This window comes from Melanotaenia boesemani, chromosome 1 (genome assembly GCF_017639745.1).
Source record: "Melanotaenia boesemani isolate fMelBoe1 chromosome 1, fMelBoe1.pri, whole genome shotgun sequence".
Lineage (NCBI taxonomy): Eukaryota > Metazoa > Chordata > Actinopteri > Atheriniformes > Melanotaeniidae > Melanotaenia > Melanotaenia boesemani.
The window spans coordinates 29,140,042-29,156,941 of NC_055682.1; the positions used below are offsets into that span (position 1 = coordinate 29,140,042).

At 37.9% G+C, this 16,900-nt stretch overlaps 1 protein-coding gene across 3 annotated transcripts in view; it reads right to left on the bottom strand.

Moving 5' to 3' along the window:
* Nucleotides 1-16,900, bottom strand: part of igdcc4 (immunoglobulin superfamily, DCC subclass, member 4) — a 54,412-nt gene that overhangs the window by 24,454 nt on the left and 13,058 nt on the right. For all 3 annotated transcript variants that reach the window (XM_041980288.1, XM_041980296.1, XM_041980279.1), the window contains exons 2-3: nt 7,462-7,776; nt 666-807 (exon numbers count right to left, since the gene is read on the bottom strand). In XM_041980288.1, the coding sequence (XP_041836222.1) occupies nt 666-807; nt 7,462-7,776 (457 nt within the window). The remainder of the gene's footprint in view (nt 1-665; nt 808-7,461; nt 7,777-16,900) is intronic.

Here is a 16,900-nt window from a genome sequence, read left to right on the forward strand (position 1 = left end):
TAAGGAGAGATCACACAATGTTGCACAGACACCTGAATGAGCTCTGACTAAACAGAAGATGTGTTTACTCTTTTCAACCACAGAGCATGAGAAAGAGAAAACATCCCAGAGGGGAAAAAAACCCTAACTTCTGCACTCGAGGCCGCCCGTTATTTTATAGGAGCAGGTGCTGTCTGGACGTCTCGGTGCAGGCGTGAGAAACACTACCTCTGCTAAATGGTCTTATACGAAAGTCAAATGTGGTTCTCTGCATGTAAACAAGCTGTCTCTTAATAAACTTTTGCTTTTCTTAATAAAAATACCATCACAATAGTCTCTCTTTTCAAGAGCTATTTCCACAGCACTGTCTAAGGTGAGGACAAAAGGTCTGACCGCATTGCCTTAACGTTCTGTTATTGAAGACAAAATACTCTTTTTTCTGTCTTTTTAATATCAGTCACAAATCTGCTCAAAAAGTGCCATCAGTTTACACCCTTATGTTGACATTGGACATCTGGTTAAGGATACTTCAGGCTCAAATCGCAAACATCATGATCAGCTTGCTAAGGTGAGTTGGCAGTAGAATCGCATACATCTAGTCTCATTCATCTAAAAACATAAATCTATTTTAAATATTCAAATACTGTAAGAAGAAACAATACCACAAAAAATCAAAGTGTGCTTACCTTGTCTCATCGGGGACAGCCACTTTGTCCTTCTCCCAGGTTATAATAGGTGTGGGTACTCCTTCAATTTGACACTCAAAGCGTGCAGCTCCCCCAGTGGACACCGTTTGTGGTGACGGCTCCTGATGGAACCCAGACAGACCTGAGGGTCGAGAAGCGAGTAAGATCAACCGGTTATTGATAAAAGCAGACTTGCCCTTGGAGAGACACACAGTCCAACAGAGAAAACAGTTTGTCTATTTCAGATATCATGAACAGAAAAATCCATTTTTTGAGGGAAGTCAAATGTGAAGTAAAAGATTTTAAAACTGTGATCCATAATTAATTCACAACTCCTGTTTTATTAGATTCCACACTTACTGATTTTGATTATATTCCAAGTGGTAAATAACAAGGCTTGCAGAAGCAATGTGGTCAAAGTGAAAAGTGATTTATGCTGTAATGTTGTCTAAATTTTTTAGATAAAGCAAAAAGGAACTGATCCAGTCAATTACTTCATTTGCAGCATTTGTCTTTTTCACTTCAGATGGGCTGCGAGGAATGCTTCTGCAGTTTGATTTTTACTGGCTTTAAACAGTATTTTTATTCTTACAGTCTAATTACCGGAGTGTGTCCTTCACTCTTGATTATCAGAAACTTTGTGTTTTTTATTTTTATTTTTCCCCCCATCTTGGTAAACTCTTGGCAAGGCTCCAGTTTCGTCAGCTTCCACAGATTCACTAACAAGGAAAAGATTGCTCCTGTCGTAATGTTGAGCACCAGAGGGCAGCAGGGAGTGGTATCTGAGGGGCCTCTAACCTCTAACCCCAGCAGGCTGTTAGAAGAGAGAACAAAACAGGCCGAGTGTCCCAGACACTTTGCCTGTAGCCCTGTCTGAGAAATGGTGAGTGGGGGTGGATGAAAGGAAGACGGAAGAGGCAACCAAAGGAAGAAAAAAAGAAGGAAGACAACAGAAAAACATGGAGACGGCAAATCCTACATGACAGAACTGGGCTAATAAATAGTTTGCAGTTGCATTTGCCACGTAAAAGACTGTGCAACATTTAAATTAATATCACACAATGTGTGTGTTGAGTGAAGAGTAACAAGGAACATTAAGACATCTGAGTAAACAAATGCATCCAGATGCTTATCTGAAATTCCTTCTGGTGTCTCAAAATGCTGTTTCTACATGTGAACAGAATCACGTGTAATTCAGACCAGATTTGAGCTCAACTGAAAACATGTTAAGATTATCCAGCAGAGCTACCCAGACAACTTAAATTTACACTGAGTTTGTCCATGTTTTAGTCTTTTCAAAACATTTTTAATCAAAACTGGGAACTTAAACCTGGTTTGAGTAAGCAATAATTCTTATTCCTTTAGTTAATAACACTTAATGAGAAGCCAAGAACAATTTTTCCTGCTATTTTCTATTTTGATGCTATTGTCATGAGATGGTTAATGTGAGCTTGAAAATGAGCAATTCCACAATTTTCATCCGTTATTGTCATGATCACAGTTGAGGAGGATCTTTCACCGTAAATGAAGGCATGACTTTGTAAGTCTATTTGCATTCATTTTATACTAAATCAACCAACTTCCATCCACTTCAGCTAGTATCGGCCCTTCAGGGCATTTCATTGTTTGGGGGGAGGGATGGGAAAGTTATCAAAAGACCTAAAATAACAAACTATATTAGCCAAAAGAACAATCCATGTCACCATGAGATAATTACATTATCTCAAGATAACATGTATCTTGGACTAAGATAATTGTGATTTTGTGATGATGTACAACAACTTATATTGTGGGTTCTTTATTTCTCTGCCACTCAAAAGAAAACAAACAAAAAAAATAGCAGCATTAAGTTGTTTTATGTGTGACAAAGCTCTCTTATAGTCAGTGGCGCTTCCACATTCTAGGTGTCAAACCACTCGTTCACTGGTTAATGTGAACATTTCACAACAATCTCATAGAACTACACTCTCTCTGGTTTACCTGTTCAGTGCAAAATAATCTCTTTAGAGGCTCGATGCATAAATAACTTATATACAGTAAAGTGTCTGTGTTGACTAGGGCTGAACAATCAGTTTTTTAACTGGTCTCACACCTGTTCAACAAATCCACGCGCTTCAGTCGTAATTCCTGCCGTCTTAAACATCATGAGACAGCTCACATGTGAAGTCAAGTGGCATTCGTGGACTAATTGGACAGAAAACAGACCAACTTCTGAAAAGTCCTGATGAATAAAGTAAATAAAGTCAAAGACAACTTTATTTATCCCTACAGGGTAATTCAGTTTGACAGTCCTCGGTTCTGAGAAGCATAAAGAGGGTTATACTGAGTGGAGTCGCTTTAAATATTCAAGTTCAGATTTTAGATAGTGTGTTGATTTAAAATAAAACCTACAGAGAACATTGGATACATTTAAGCTGTAATGCAGCTCAGAAATTGCTACACTGACAATAAACTCGTTTTGTTTAGCTGCGTCTCAGTGATGGACATAAAGATCTCCGCATAACATGAGTGTTTCCAGCTTAACCTCTCTGGGGGAGTTTAGAAAACACAGATTATTCTCTGATACTCAGGTGAATGAAACCATATATTTTACAAAATTCGATCTCTGCTGGTTGGAGTGTGCCTACTTGTGTGTACGCGCACATGTCTGTGTGTGCGTGTCAGGGGAGGAGCTCTGCCGCATGTCCCACATACAGAAAGCATGTAGAACGAAATAATGTGCTGTGGTGTAAATAAGGTAATTAACATCAGACTGTTTAGTTTTTAACACAAGGAATGAGTATAAACCTGTTCTAGATAAAATGAAACCTTCAGGTTTCAGTGTTTTGGCCACAGGTTGCATCTTGTAGTTGGTAAGTAAAGCTGTTCATTTCTCAACTTTGTGTCCTTGGAGAACAATGATTCTGGAAGCACTTTTGGGTCCTGTTTTAATCTCGCAATGTGCTGTTTTGATCCTTCAGGTGTGCAGACTTATTTTTTACTTGACATAGGACTTAAAGTAAAAAACTTTGCAGGAACAAATAGCCCACAGAAATGTCCAAAGGCACTCTCCAGAGTGATTTTTTAAAACTTTATTATTAAACAGCAAAGAGATTTTTAAAAAAGAACAACATATTTCAAAAGCTTGGTCTTCATCAGGGTCAGTGTCAGCCTATTTAAATTTTTGGTAGGTGATCTATGTAAGCTCATCTTCACATCCTAACATCTTACAAAATTGCTTAGTTGTCTGAAAATGTTGTTTATTCAGGGAAACTGTTGGTTGTAATGGAGTCTGACAATACAACCATCAACTTTCATGTCCAAATCTCCAACCTGTTGATGTTTACACCTGCAGAGTAAAGTTCGCCTGCTTTGGTTCCAGTTAAACTGGTGTGAATATTCGCCAGAAAGCACAGAAGTTCTGAGACTAGAGATTGGAGTTAGTGCCAGAACCAGAATGGTGTCTGAATGCACTGTGAGAGGAAAACAGGACATGAACTCCCAGTCTTGCTTCTGACATCAAACTTGCATCCAATCACTGACGTCAAACTTGCTGCCAATCATAAGGCAACATCAAAATTTCCAAACTAAAACAATTACATTTTTTTATGTTCAAGATTTTCTCCTTCACATATGTTTTTCTGAACCTCTGTAGACTTCAGCAGACTGAGTTTATTACATCTTGTATCACACCAAATGTTGGAAATGGCAACAATCTGGCCATCTGTGTGTTCCTGCTGTGTTGAAGGGACAAAGTTTCTCAATGAGTACACAGAGGTTGACACATGTTTTGTAATAGAAGCAAAGAGCATTTGATCCATTTCAGAAATAGACTTACATTATCTACAAAGGGTATTTTACAGGACGTGGTGATGATTAACCCATACCACTTCCACAAATCGCACATCTTGAAATCCTGAATTCCAGATTACAGATAACCTGTGCTGCTGTCAGCCTGCCTGACACAATACCAGGCCCACATGTGAAGCCTAGTGCACACGTGTACACAATACTTCTACCTCAGAGTTTAGTCTAGTATGTGGCTTGATCCAAGTAGACAGGCTCATTGTGTTTGCATTATTGGATCAGTGTGTATCTTGTCTAAGGCCATGTGCACATGGGGGTGAATGACAGCTGATAAGCAAAAGTGTGCAGCAGCAAATTTAAATGGAGGGAGGGCATGAATTTTGGGAGTTCAGAGAACACATTTTGCTCATGCTGTGATGGGACAATGGTGACTGGCTGCGCCTCCACGTCTGCTCTGTCAAAGCATAATTATATTAGTTTTTTTCCCAGGGCTCAGCGAGGGTCCCCCGGCTCACGTTGAAATTCCACGGCAGATTCATTCAGAGCCGTGTAGATCACCCTCTCATATGCTGGAAAGCTGCCACCCATCTGGGTAATTTTTCATTATAAGACTTCCATCTAAAGGTGACACACCAAGTCACAGGAAACAAAAAATATGTCCAATTGTTTCCTAGCAACAGGGTCTTTTACATGCCAGTACGAATTTCAGGCAGCTCCTTGGGCACTAAACTATCTACAGATTAACCCTTCCTGTGATATATACAAAGTCTCTGACATAGCTTCTACTATTTTTGTTTTGTTTTTTCTTTTTTGAGTGCTTCTTTGTTTTTCTCCTGCACTTGACTTTACCCCAACTCTCTTTTTTGGTCCCTCTGTCTTTGCCCCACTTATTGGCCCCACAGCTATCAGATTGCAGCCTTTTTCCCCTCCCCTAGTGCAAGCAGATATTTCCACCCGTGACCTCTCTGCTACCCAGCTCTAAGGCTGAGTCACATTGTGAAAGCTCATCAAGCATGCCCCCTGCCTCAACAGATATTTGAAATAGCTACTGGAGAGCAGTTCTGACACACGTGAGGAATGCCCTTCAACACGCCATTTCCACTAACTCTGCTAAGCCCGTCACTATGTTAACATTTTTGACCTGGAAACGTTCCTTAATGGTTACATTTGAACATTAAATTCTTACCTCAAAATGCTATTTTTCCTCACTGTCGTTCCCTCATTTGACTGGCATAGTATGCAAACAGTTAAAAATTTTGAGAAAAAGAAGACAAAGCTTTGTTGGCAGGGAGGAAGATGTCTGCGTTTCATGTTTATGACATTCACTGTTCATGAAAATGTATTAAAAAAAGCTTTATGGACTTGGAAAATGTTAAGATTTACTTCAGCTGTCTCATAATAGCAAAGGTTAATTCGTTTAATTAACATTAAATGCTGCATTTTTAACCATCATCCTTAGCTGTGAATATGAATGAACATGCATTGTGTGCCTCCTGACATTTTCTCAAGGAGTTGCAGACCAGAAAACAGAAAACCCTTTTTAAAAAAACAAAACAAAAAAACAAATTTCTATTTGAAGTTGGAGAAATTCTTCTTAGTTTTCTTTCATACATATATTGCGACAGCAAAAATGAAGCAGGTGGCTGTACTGGTGTGTTTTCACAGATGTGATCTCTGCTATGTTCTCCCCTCAGTCTCATTCCTGTGTGTGAAGACGCAGTAGGAAATGAGGATGTCTGCTCAATGTCAGTGTTAAAGCCGGCGGGCTGCAGAATTGCTGGTCATATTTATCTCATAGCTTTTCACTTCTGGTTAAATTAATAAAACCACACACACATTCATCAGTTGCACACTGCCAAACTGAAGGTCAGTGTTAATGGTTTCAAAAGCTTTTCCTTTCACCATCACCACAAATTCTCTTCAGCCTCTTCCACCTTCCCACCCACCTTCCCACCATTCATCCCCCCCCCCCCCCCCCCCCCCCCCCCCCACACACACACACACACACACACACCCCCCGCCTCCCTAGTCCTTATTGTCCCTCAAACAAGAGATCCTCATAAATACGCATGTGACAGCTAACAAAAGAAGGGACATCCGTAGAGGATACTGTCTCATCTTACACAAAGCTAACGACTATATAAAAGACCACCACTCAGGAGTGTGAGAGAAAGAAGGCCTTTTTTGTTAAGGTGATAAAAAATAAGAAAAAGCTCTGAAAAATCACGTTGTTGTGTGTCTGCTTGTGGATGTGTTTACAGAGTTTTTAAAAGCATTTATGGGGTACACAAGCCCACTATAGTTGAGGAGCCCAACAGCTTTCCACTTTCAGAGTTGGAATTATGTTAACAGTGAGGGTTAGGCTCCTTTGTTTTAATATCTTATTTAGTATGATTATATTTAGAAAAGAGGACTAAAGAGTGTATTAGTTAAAGTTGGTATTTTCACAAATCCCCCCCCTTTGGAAACCACTGAACAAGCCAATAAGCTTTTTTTCGTTTGTTTTTTTTTTTCATTGCGAGTATAGAGAATTTATCCTCAGCACTGTTGAACCATGCAAGACTGTGGGTTTTGATTAAAACAAAAGACACACAAAAAAGAAACTCTCTAACTCACGCTTTGTCTCTTCTGCTCAGCAGACCATGTGCAGAGAGGACAGCGTTTACAATGCAGAGTTCACACATCAAAATCAAGCCTTTCATAATGAAATACTTACTATTTCTGGGGGTTAATAAGTCTCTGTCAGCAGTGACAATTCTACTTTAGAGCTGAAAAAGCCCCTGCAGGCTGGGCACAGCTCACCAGTGATTCCACCAGTGCTGCAACCCCACTCAACTAAAACTACCAGTAATGTAACTGACTGCTATTTGAAGGTCATAATGCTGTAATCTAACTAGTTACTTTGGAAAGTAGTGTTACCCAGACACATATCAGTCTGAGCCTGTTGGTTGCACACACAGGCACTTTTACGTAACATGTTTAATTGCTCTGGGTGAGGCTGGATACCTACTTGCTAGAAGCACGTTCACAGACCGGCTGGTCAGTGCACCTAGGGCGCTGGCACACACACAGCTGTAACTCCCCTCCACATCCTGGGGAGGCTGGCCACTCGTAAAGGTGGGCAGCAGAAAGAGGGATCCATTGACAAGATGCTGCAGGTATTCAGTCCCCTCCAGAGGCAGCAGCTGGCCATCCTTCAGCCAGGTGACATTGAAAGGTGAGTCACTGGCCCCCAGGTTGCAGTCCAACAAGAGGGGAAAGCCTGGCTCCAACACTACATGGCTAGGTCCAGCACCACAGCTCAACTCTACTGAAACAGGCTTTTCTGTGTAGACAAAAAGGCAAAAAAATTGTTATTTACACTGTGTATCAGTAAGAGTCTAGAATCAGCAAATAAATCTCCCTTTATCTTAGCAGAAACTCACAACTGCTCTATAAACACTACCATACTACATGTTAATATTGCGCTTTTCTCTCTTGTGGATTTCACAAATTTTACTTTTTGTACATATGTGCAATTCATCCTAAAGGCTATTTTGGTAAACTCTCAGTTTCATCGTTTTGCCAATTTGTCTCTTCACAGCATAACTTCAATATAATCAATAGGGTTGGCAGTGCAGATGGATCGGGGTGGTGCATTCCAGAAAAGGGTTTTGTGGGGACAGATAGGAGCCCATGTCCCGGTGAAGAGGAGGAGGAGGGGGAAGAGGTCTGTAAATTAGACCAGTTCAGCTACATAAAGGGATTTGTATGTCAGCAGCAGGACATTAAAGTCAGTGAGACAAGAGATTCCTGGAGTGAGATTTTGATGAGCTGGTGTGAGACGAGCTGCAGGATGCTGCACAGACTGCAGTCAGAGGAAACTTCTTTTAAATTATGGAAGTTTTACTATGTCAGAATTCAGTCAAGGATGAATGATTTTAAATATTAAATTCTACATTATAACTAAAGATGCTGATAATTATGAATGTAAATTAATACAATTGTAGAGTTATTACAGAGCTTTGGTGAATTTGACAACAAGCTGTTGATTTAATTGTGATTTTACTATTATTGTTACTAACCTACACAGTTTGGTATCAACTGCCTAAACAATTTGTAATACGTTGAGTTTATAGATGCCACAGATGACGTTCTGGGAGAAACTTTAATTGCTTTAAGATGATTTATTTAATACCTAACCCTGAAGTAAAGTGGCTGCCAACATGCAACACATTCAAGTTAAAAACACATTTTCTTACATGGAAATTTGACCATTTTTAACTCTGGCTTTTGGGCTGATTATTTCCATTTCCCCAGGTTTAACAGCAGCATCTTGGCCCATGAAAAGGGTGTAAACTCTGACAAAAATACTAAAACAGAAACATTGTGTTAAAGGATAATATATAAGAAGGTGAGTTTATTTTAAAAGCAAAGAGGGAAGATAAAGAAAAAATAAATAAATTGAAAGATTAAAAAAAAATAAAGGAAGTAAATTTAAATCTGAAGTGAAAGTATGCCATTGTATCATAATTCAGATGATAACTGGATGGTAGAATAAACCAGCAGGGCTCAGGAGTAGGGCTGGGCGATATGAACCAAATCTTATATCTCGATATTTTTTACCTGAATCACGATATACGATATATATCTCGATATATTTTTTTTTGTCAAGTAACCAAAAAGACAGCTCGATTTACAGCCTTTAGTGCCAAACATACTTTTATTAAGGATCAGCAGATCAGCATTAAAACAGCTGACTGAAATTACAGTACCTTTATATTAAATTAAATGCTATTAAAACAAAATAAATTAAAAATACTTTTCAATGATGATAACAAAAATACAGCTATGCAAAATGCAAAAGAAAAGATGCTTTTAACTCAAAATAAGATCTCGATATAAACGATATTGCTTCCTTCTATATTGCGTCTGATAAAGTCTTGATATATTTGAAAATCTCGATATATTGCCCAGCCCTACTCAGGAGAGGCTCAACTGCACTGCTTCCAAGATGCTACCTTGGCCATGACTGATTGATGATGCCTTTATGTCAAGGTACCTCCATACATTATGCATTGCCATGTTTTGTAATATGCAGATCAGAGAAAATTGTTTTCTAATTTTAGCACAAAGCTTCACTGCTTATAAATGTTCATTAGAGCAAATTACTATAAAATTACAGAGGAATTTAACTTTATGAAAAGTCTGAAAGCATTTAAATGTGTCAGTGAAGCAAACATTAAAATCTAAAATAGAGTTAATTTAACTATATGTTTTTTTATTAATATAAGTAACTTTTATGATCAGCTTGAGCTACCACATAAAGTATTAGAAACATGTATATTTTTCCATGTAATATTTATTCTCTTTCCAGATTAAATTTAAGTTTAAGCCTTGCAGCTACTTGAAGTCACATATAAGTGCTTAGCAAAACATCTCTTTTTTTCTAACCTTCATTTTTCAACGAGCCAAGACTGCCTGACCTCAACTATCGACAAACCTGATGGCTGATTTATGGGCTGCACTCTGGAGCTCAGTGGTCATTACTTCTGCACACACTTACAGTAACAGTAAAAGGTTTGGGTTGTGTTCACCACTTCTAACATATGAAGGTGAGGGTGTCAATCCTGAAGTAATACTTGGAAATAAGTTTAGATAAAAGCTTTGAGAAATATAATTGATGTACTGTTTCAGTTTAACCTCAATGTAAATCAACAAAAATGAACGCCATGATCGCCCTTGTCAGCTTTCTACTTAGGATCAGACAAAAGAAGAGAAAATCTTTCCATACTGTCTATTGCTTGGTTGATAGGTTTACAAATGACATGCCACTGCGTCAACTGTGAATTGTTTACCTCTGCTCACTTGTCTCCAGTTTAGCATCTATTAATGTTCCGTAGCATGAACACCCTCTCATAAATGATGACGTCATGATGGGAACAAATGGCCAAAGATTCATCATAAGTAGTTTAGAGCATGAAAAGGCTGTTAAATCTGCAGACAACAACCCCCTGCTCCCCCACTCCCCACCTGCCTTTATAGAAGGAAGAGTGATTCTGGTTGCTAAGCAACAAGAAAAGGAAGGAAGTTTTATAACTCAAGGTACAGCTTTACATTATATAAGACAGGCAGTTAAATATCAGGTAGAAAAGCTCAAACCAGCAATGGGAACATTAATGTAAACAAAGACGTGTTAGGATCATGTTAGCCTCAGAAGAATGTTCACCAGGCTTTGTGATTGTCTTAGCATCTGCTTAGCCACTTATCTATTATTCCTATTGCATGTAAATAGCAAGTGCATGTGCGGGACAGCATCTGTAGCATGTGTCTACAGGTACTGATATGTTAATTAGCCATGCGCCTCATTATCCAGCTTGCATGAAGACTGAATAGCCGTCAGTCAAAAACTCTACGTATTCCCATGGTTGCAGATTAATTGGCCAAACCAATAAATCAATCAAGTTGTAATTCAGCTTGAATAATCATGGACACTGTTTCAAGGCAATACATCATTTTTATAATTTCTCTCACATTTAAAATGCTCCTAAAATAAAAGTAATGCATGCAAGTCCCTGTTATACAGCACATGCTGAAATCATACCTGCTGGAAAAGCAATAGAACAAAGCAGGCTAGCACAGTCCAAAACAGCCCTCTGAGAAAGCAAACAGTGCAGTGGTGATTCAAAATTTTCAAGAAGTTTAGATCTTTTTGTTTGTTTGTTTGTTTGTTTGTTTTATATTTCTGCCAAACTACAAAGCAAACAACACTGTGCCGGTGTGAATGTGCCCTTAGTCCATGTGCAGCTTAGAACTTAAACCAGGATACTACCACATACTACTTCACAAAGACAACACAATTCCTGTGCTAGAATGCAGAGTTGTCTTCAAAAGCTATTCTATTCTAATTCATTCACTATATATTTTTCCAACAGCAATTTAGATTTGTCAGTGTTGTTTATTTATTTAAATGAGCCGCAGACAGAAGCAAAGAACACTGGCTTCCTCCCTGCATTCCCCTCATGACCACCACTATTGTTCAGTGTTTGCCAGGTCTTAGAAGTTCATATGTTTTTGTCAATCACAGATTTTTAATATTAGTAAATTCCCCTTTATTTGAATACAAAAACCTGTAAAAATCCACACGGCCTTTGGACAAGACAGAAATTATTTGTTCTTGTGGTTTTTGTTTTCAGCAGCAAAATAAGTTTTTAAAATGGTAGCATGTGGAAAAAAGGAAGATCAAAATCCGCCATAAAATATGTGGCCAATAGCAGATTTGATGCAATCTCGTGTGTTATTCTGTTGGTTGGAGGAGAAAATGGGTTACACAATACTTTTGAATATGATATTTTATAAAAAACTTATAGTGGAAGCATCAGAATGACTTATTTTGTCCTCTCTTGTCCTCTCACATGATAAAATTGTCTCATATATTTTAAGCTTGTTTATATTCTGCCGAACACATCACAGCAAGGACAGACTTTTATGTTCCTTTGGAGGAACTGCAAACTGTTCAAAAGTTAGATTTTTCTTCAAGTGGTTTGATTTTTAAAAAAGTCACTAAAAGGTCAAAAAAGAAAAAAAAAAAAAAAAAAAGTTACCAACAATGTCAATGGGCTTGAACGGCCATCAGGCTTTGTGTGGGAAATACAGCACCATGTCATGTGATCCTGTGCAGGTGATATAATTTAAATGTCACTTCTATACTTCATCTAAAAGTCCTCTTGGTGAATTCAGTTTAAATTGCCATTTACTTGCTCTCTCCCTCACACACACACAAAAGTGGGTTTCTTTCAGCTTTCCTTTCTCTGCCATCGGATTAATTAAGTTAATGGGAGATGGAATTTTTTCCTTGATTAAATGAGGCCTGAATCTCCCCCAACCCCCCCGCCATCACCTTCTGATGAAGAGGCTGGGTAATGCTGAAAGAGACCACTGTACAGCACTCTGCCACATGCACACACACATCTACCATGGACATGGCAACATGCCTGGATACACATTTACCATAAACTCCAACAGAAACGCATATATTCTCCAAATGTAATGCAAACTAAGTAATAAACACAACAGTATGGGTGTGTCAGCACACACAGATCACCTCCAAGGCTCCTTGCTTCCTCTCTCCCATTTCAACTAATTAGGTCTCATTAAGTCATTAAAACCTTAGCAGCCATTTCCCAGCTTACTGTCAACAGTTTTCCTTGGTGGAAAGTGGGCATGATTCTATACCACACAGAGAAACCAGGTGTAATAACGATAATAAGTTATCCTTTGAGAAAAGTGTTAACCAATGTAAAACTAATTATACAATGAATTACACCCAAAAAAGTTACTGAAACATTAACGGAGCTGAGGTTAGCATGACCTACTATCCTTTACTGCAGGAGAAAACGTAAGCATATCAGATATTTCAAGCAGTGGACATATCATCTGGGAATAAAACACTTGATATTCACACACATCTGCACCAGAAACCTTGCCATGTCCTAGATTTGTAGCTATTGTATCACACACACATACAGTGCAGTCACACGTGCTAACATATACCCACATACACTGACAGATGTATGCACGCCCACACAGTAACTGTCAGTATCCCATGAGGACACTATGCGATGAGGAGGGTGAGGGGAATCTGTGAAGTGGCCATTTTGCCGTTTTACAGTACAAGTGGGAGCTGCTGGAAAGGACAGAGTGCACGCTGGGAAATAGTGGCGGCTGAGTGGCCTAACTGAGCTGTGGTGAATGGACTGTGATGGTGCTGAGCCAGAAGGTTCAGAGCTTACTCAAAGTGGAGAGAGGACATTGGTTTGGAAAAAGTTAGAGGGGGGCAATACTAAGACCAACAGTTCACAGGGGATAATGAAACATAAAGAAAAGATATGAAGAAGGAAACTTTCCACAGACATAAACCTTCTGAGGATTATTACCATATTTCTGTTTGAACTACTAACAGTAAATCGGATAACATAAAATACAATTGTGACATGGACCCCAGGTCAGACCCCTGCCCGTAAACAAACAGAAAAAAAAAATAGTAAATTTATTTATAACCACACCCAAAGAAAGAACTTTTAGAAAACAGAAAAACTGTTTATGGTTCAGCAAAAAAAAAAAAAAACAGATAAAGAAACAGAGACACTATAGGGCATTGCTCTTAATACCATTAACACTTGTGCCATTAGTCCAATTCTGTTAATACATCACTCATTCACCAAACCTTTGGGCAAGAAAAAGAATGAGGAGGAGCTAGAGGAGGAGAGTGACAGTGAACCAGCACAGCACATATTTCACCCAGCCCAGCTCATTGTCAGCAGAGTGGACACTTAGTGACCTACAGGCCATAGATCCGGTGTCAGTAGCCTCTACAGAGAAGTTAGACAGTGCCCCGTGTCTTTCAGGAGCTCAGAGATGCCAGCAAGAGTTAGAAAACTGTTGCTTCATCAAAGTAATTAACCAGGAGGAATTAATCAATTTGTACTTAATAAAGAAACAGGCCTAGAGATTTTATGACTAAGTTGACTGCTCTGTGTTAGAAAAGTAAGTTAGAAAAGAAAACTTGTCCACTTAAAATGACATCTACAGTAGACTATTGTGGGCAGGAACCTGTTACATAACCTCTTCAATTACTGCTGTTGCGAATAATATCCGATGTACCATTATCTACTTATTGGTTATTATTGGTGTGCTGAAACATATATCAAGCAATATTAGATATAAATTTATTTTGACAATATGAATTTTTTTACTCAATAAATTGAAGCAAAGTTTATGCCATTTAAAAACCGTGTTATTACACACGTTTCCCAACACACTTCTTACAACTTTAAGTAAAATATCATGCAAAAAGCATGCAGCAATGTAATAAAAAATCTGAATTCTGGACAAAAAACTATATCTAGTAGTAAAAGCAAACAATAACAACAAAACTTTAAACAACTTTATATATATATATGTATATATATATATATATATACATATATATATATATATATATATGTATATAAATAAGACAGACAGACAGAGAGACAGAGAGACAGACAGATAGACAGATAGACAGATAGACAGACAGATAGATAGATAGATAGATAGATAGATAGTGGAATATTTGATAAGGGGTTAATACAGCCTTGATTAGGGCAACAATTGACAAGAACATGGATTTTGAGGCATTATTACTTTTGAAAATATGAAAAAAAGACTGTTTAGAAACCAAAATGGCATTCCTCATAAAATGTCATAAATATTTTTCTCACTTATTTCATGTCAGATCTTTTCAACAACTTCAGACATAACAATAGATATGTAAAATTTTTATTTTTTTATTTATTTATCTATTTACCTATTTAGTTTTTATTTATTTATTTTTAAGGCCCACTGAATGGTTACACTGAAATGGAAATACATTCAAGATTTTCTTGTTCGTTATGAACCAGCCGGATCCCTCAGTCTAAACGTGGAGTTGCACATGTGAAACAAACTGAAAAAACTGTAGATCTGCTGGAACTCAGCAAAACAACTGTTATTTTCTCACACTGGAACTTTTATTTTACTTGAGCTTTTCTTCTGTTTCATTTAATCTCCTTTATTTCTTTTTAAAGTCTGTTTTTAATGCACTTGTTATGCTTCCTGCTTGCTTTTAATGTTTTATGCAAAACACTTCGAATTGTCTTGTACATTAAATGTGCTGTACAAATACACTTGCTTCGCATAAAACAGTTACTTGATGAGAGTTAATGGGAATTTAACCTTTTCCTATGGCATTGAAAAGGCTAGATCTTACACTAGGGTTTTTCCACGGACAGGGCTCCAGCTAAAATTCTGTTCTCTTGTTTTTTTATGTGACTATTTCACACCAATCAAGGAAGTAAAATGACCATAAGACAATTCACAGATGTTTAACTTGGCCAGTTATTGCTGTTGCTTTGATCAAAACAACAGCTACACCAAAAATTCTCTATGGAAATTATTTAACATATTTAGATATTTAAATATGAATCTGAACTGTCAATCCAAGGATGACACTAAAGTGAAGCTAAAGAGCTCATCAGATGTAATAGGTTTACTCCTCAGATGATTATGGTTGTGCAAAACTGGAATTCTTAGTAATCCATTTGGTAGTTGATAGGAAATTTCAGACTGGCCCTAAATTGTGTAATTTAAATGTTAAGTATAGTTTTTAAAGGCAAAATAAGAAAAAAAGACATCACACAATTATAAAGAAGACAAACATGAAGAATGAAATGAAGAAGAGGGTCTTATAAAGAGATTAAATTAAAAAACGGCCGATTTGCCGATAAGATTAGTGGAACTTTGAGATTCAAACGAAAGAGATTACAGACACTTTGGTGAAGAATAGCCACTTTAAGGCAGACATAGATGGATTTCATGGTAAAAAAAATTGACCCAGCAGTACTAGAAAATTGGTATGATTTCCTCCTGAATGATGTTAGCAGTTTTGTGCATGAACATAAGTACATGGGAAAACCTGGGTTGTCTCCAATCAAGCCAAATCCTTGTTTTTGTTTCATTACAGAATAAATACTCAATTATGTGCATAATTTGCTATGAGGTAGGACAAATGATGCACCACCAATTACACATGCTTGTGGCCAAAGACTAGCCATGATGTGAATTAATCAATATTTTGAAACCACAGTTGAGATGATCTAAAATGGAGAAGCAGCCAGTGATAAACCCTGCAGGGAGGCAGAGACTCTCAGGTTTCAGCGTAAATGGAGATGTCTATGCAAAAACAAGGAAAAAGAAAATCTGACAGATGCATCTTTCCTCTGTCTAAATGTTTAGTGTTTTATCTCCTCAGCTCAAGTGCTGCCTTGGGTACTGGGTCCTTACGATGAAAATACTGAGCACATGATTTATATTTCTCCCCTTGCAAAGCCTTATATTGCTTGGGTGGTAAATTACAACTGAATACTACTTAAGCAATGATGTGTGCAGGCCAAACACTGAGCAGTCGCAGTAAAGCTGCAAGTCACTCACCAATGTGAACAGCTGCCATGTCAAGTGTTAGCCATTCCAGCTGTGTTTTCCTCCCACGTCCATTCACCAGGGTTCTTCTCACACCCAGTCATGGGCACAAATACAGAGTCACTTTCACTGTCCAAAAAGTTGACCCAATGAAACAGAAGGGGGAGAAAAACTTTTCAACAAGTACTAGACTGTAAATTAAAGATAGATATAGCAAACACAACATCACTGCTTTGTGAGCTGCAGTTTTTGAACAGCATTTGTATGCATACACATTACTTTTTATGAACTCACAGTAGTACACAGCGTCAACTGGAAGTGTTCATTCTAACTGTCAAACCTTTTACAATAAATCTGACTGCTCAGAAATGTCAATACATAACAAAATGTGAATTATTTTCACAAGAACAACCAGTATACTTATCAGAAGGTTTAAATTTATGTGATGCCATAATGACTTTTGGGAAAATAAC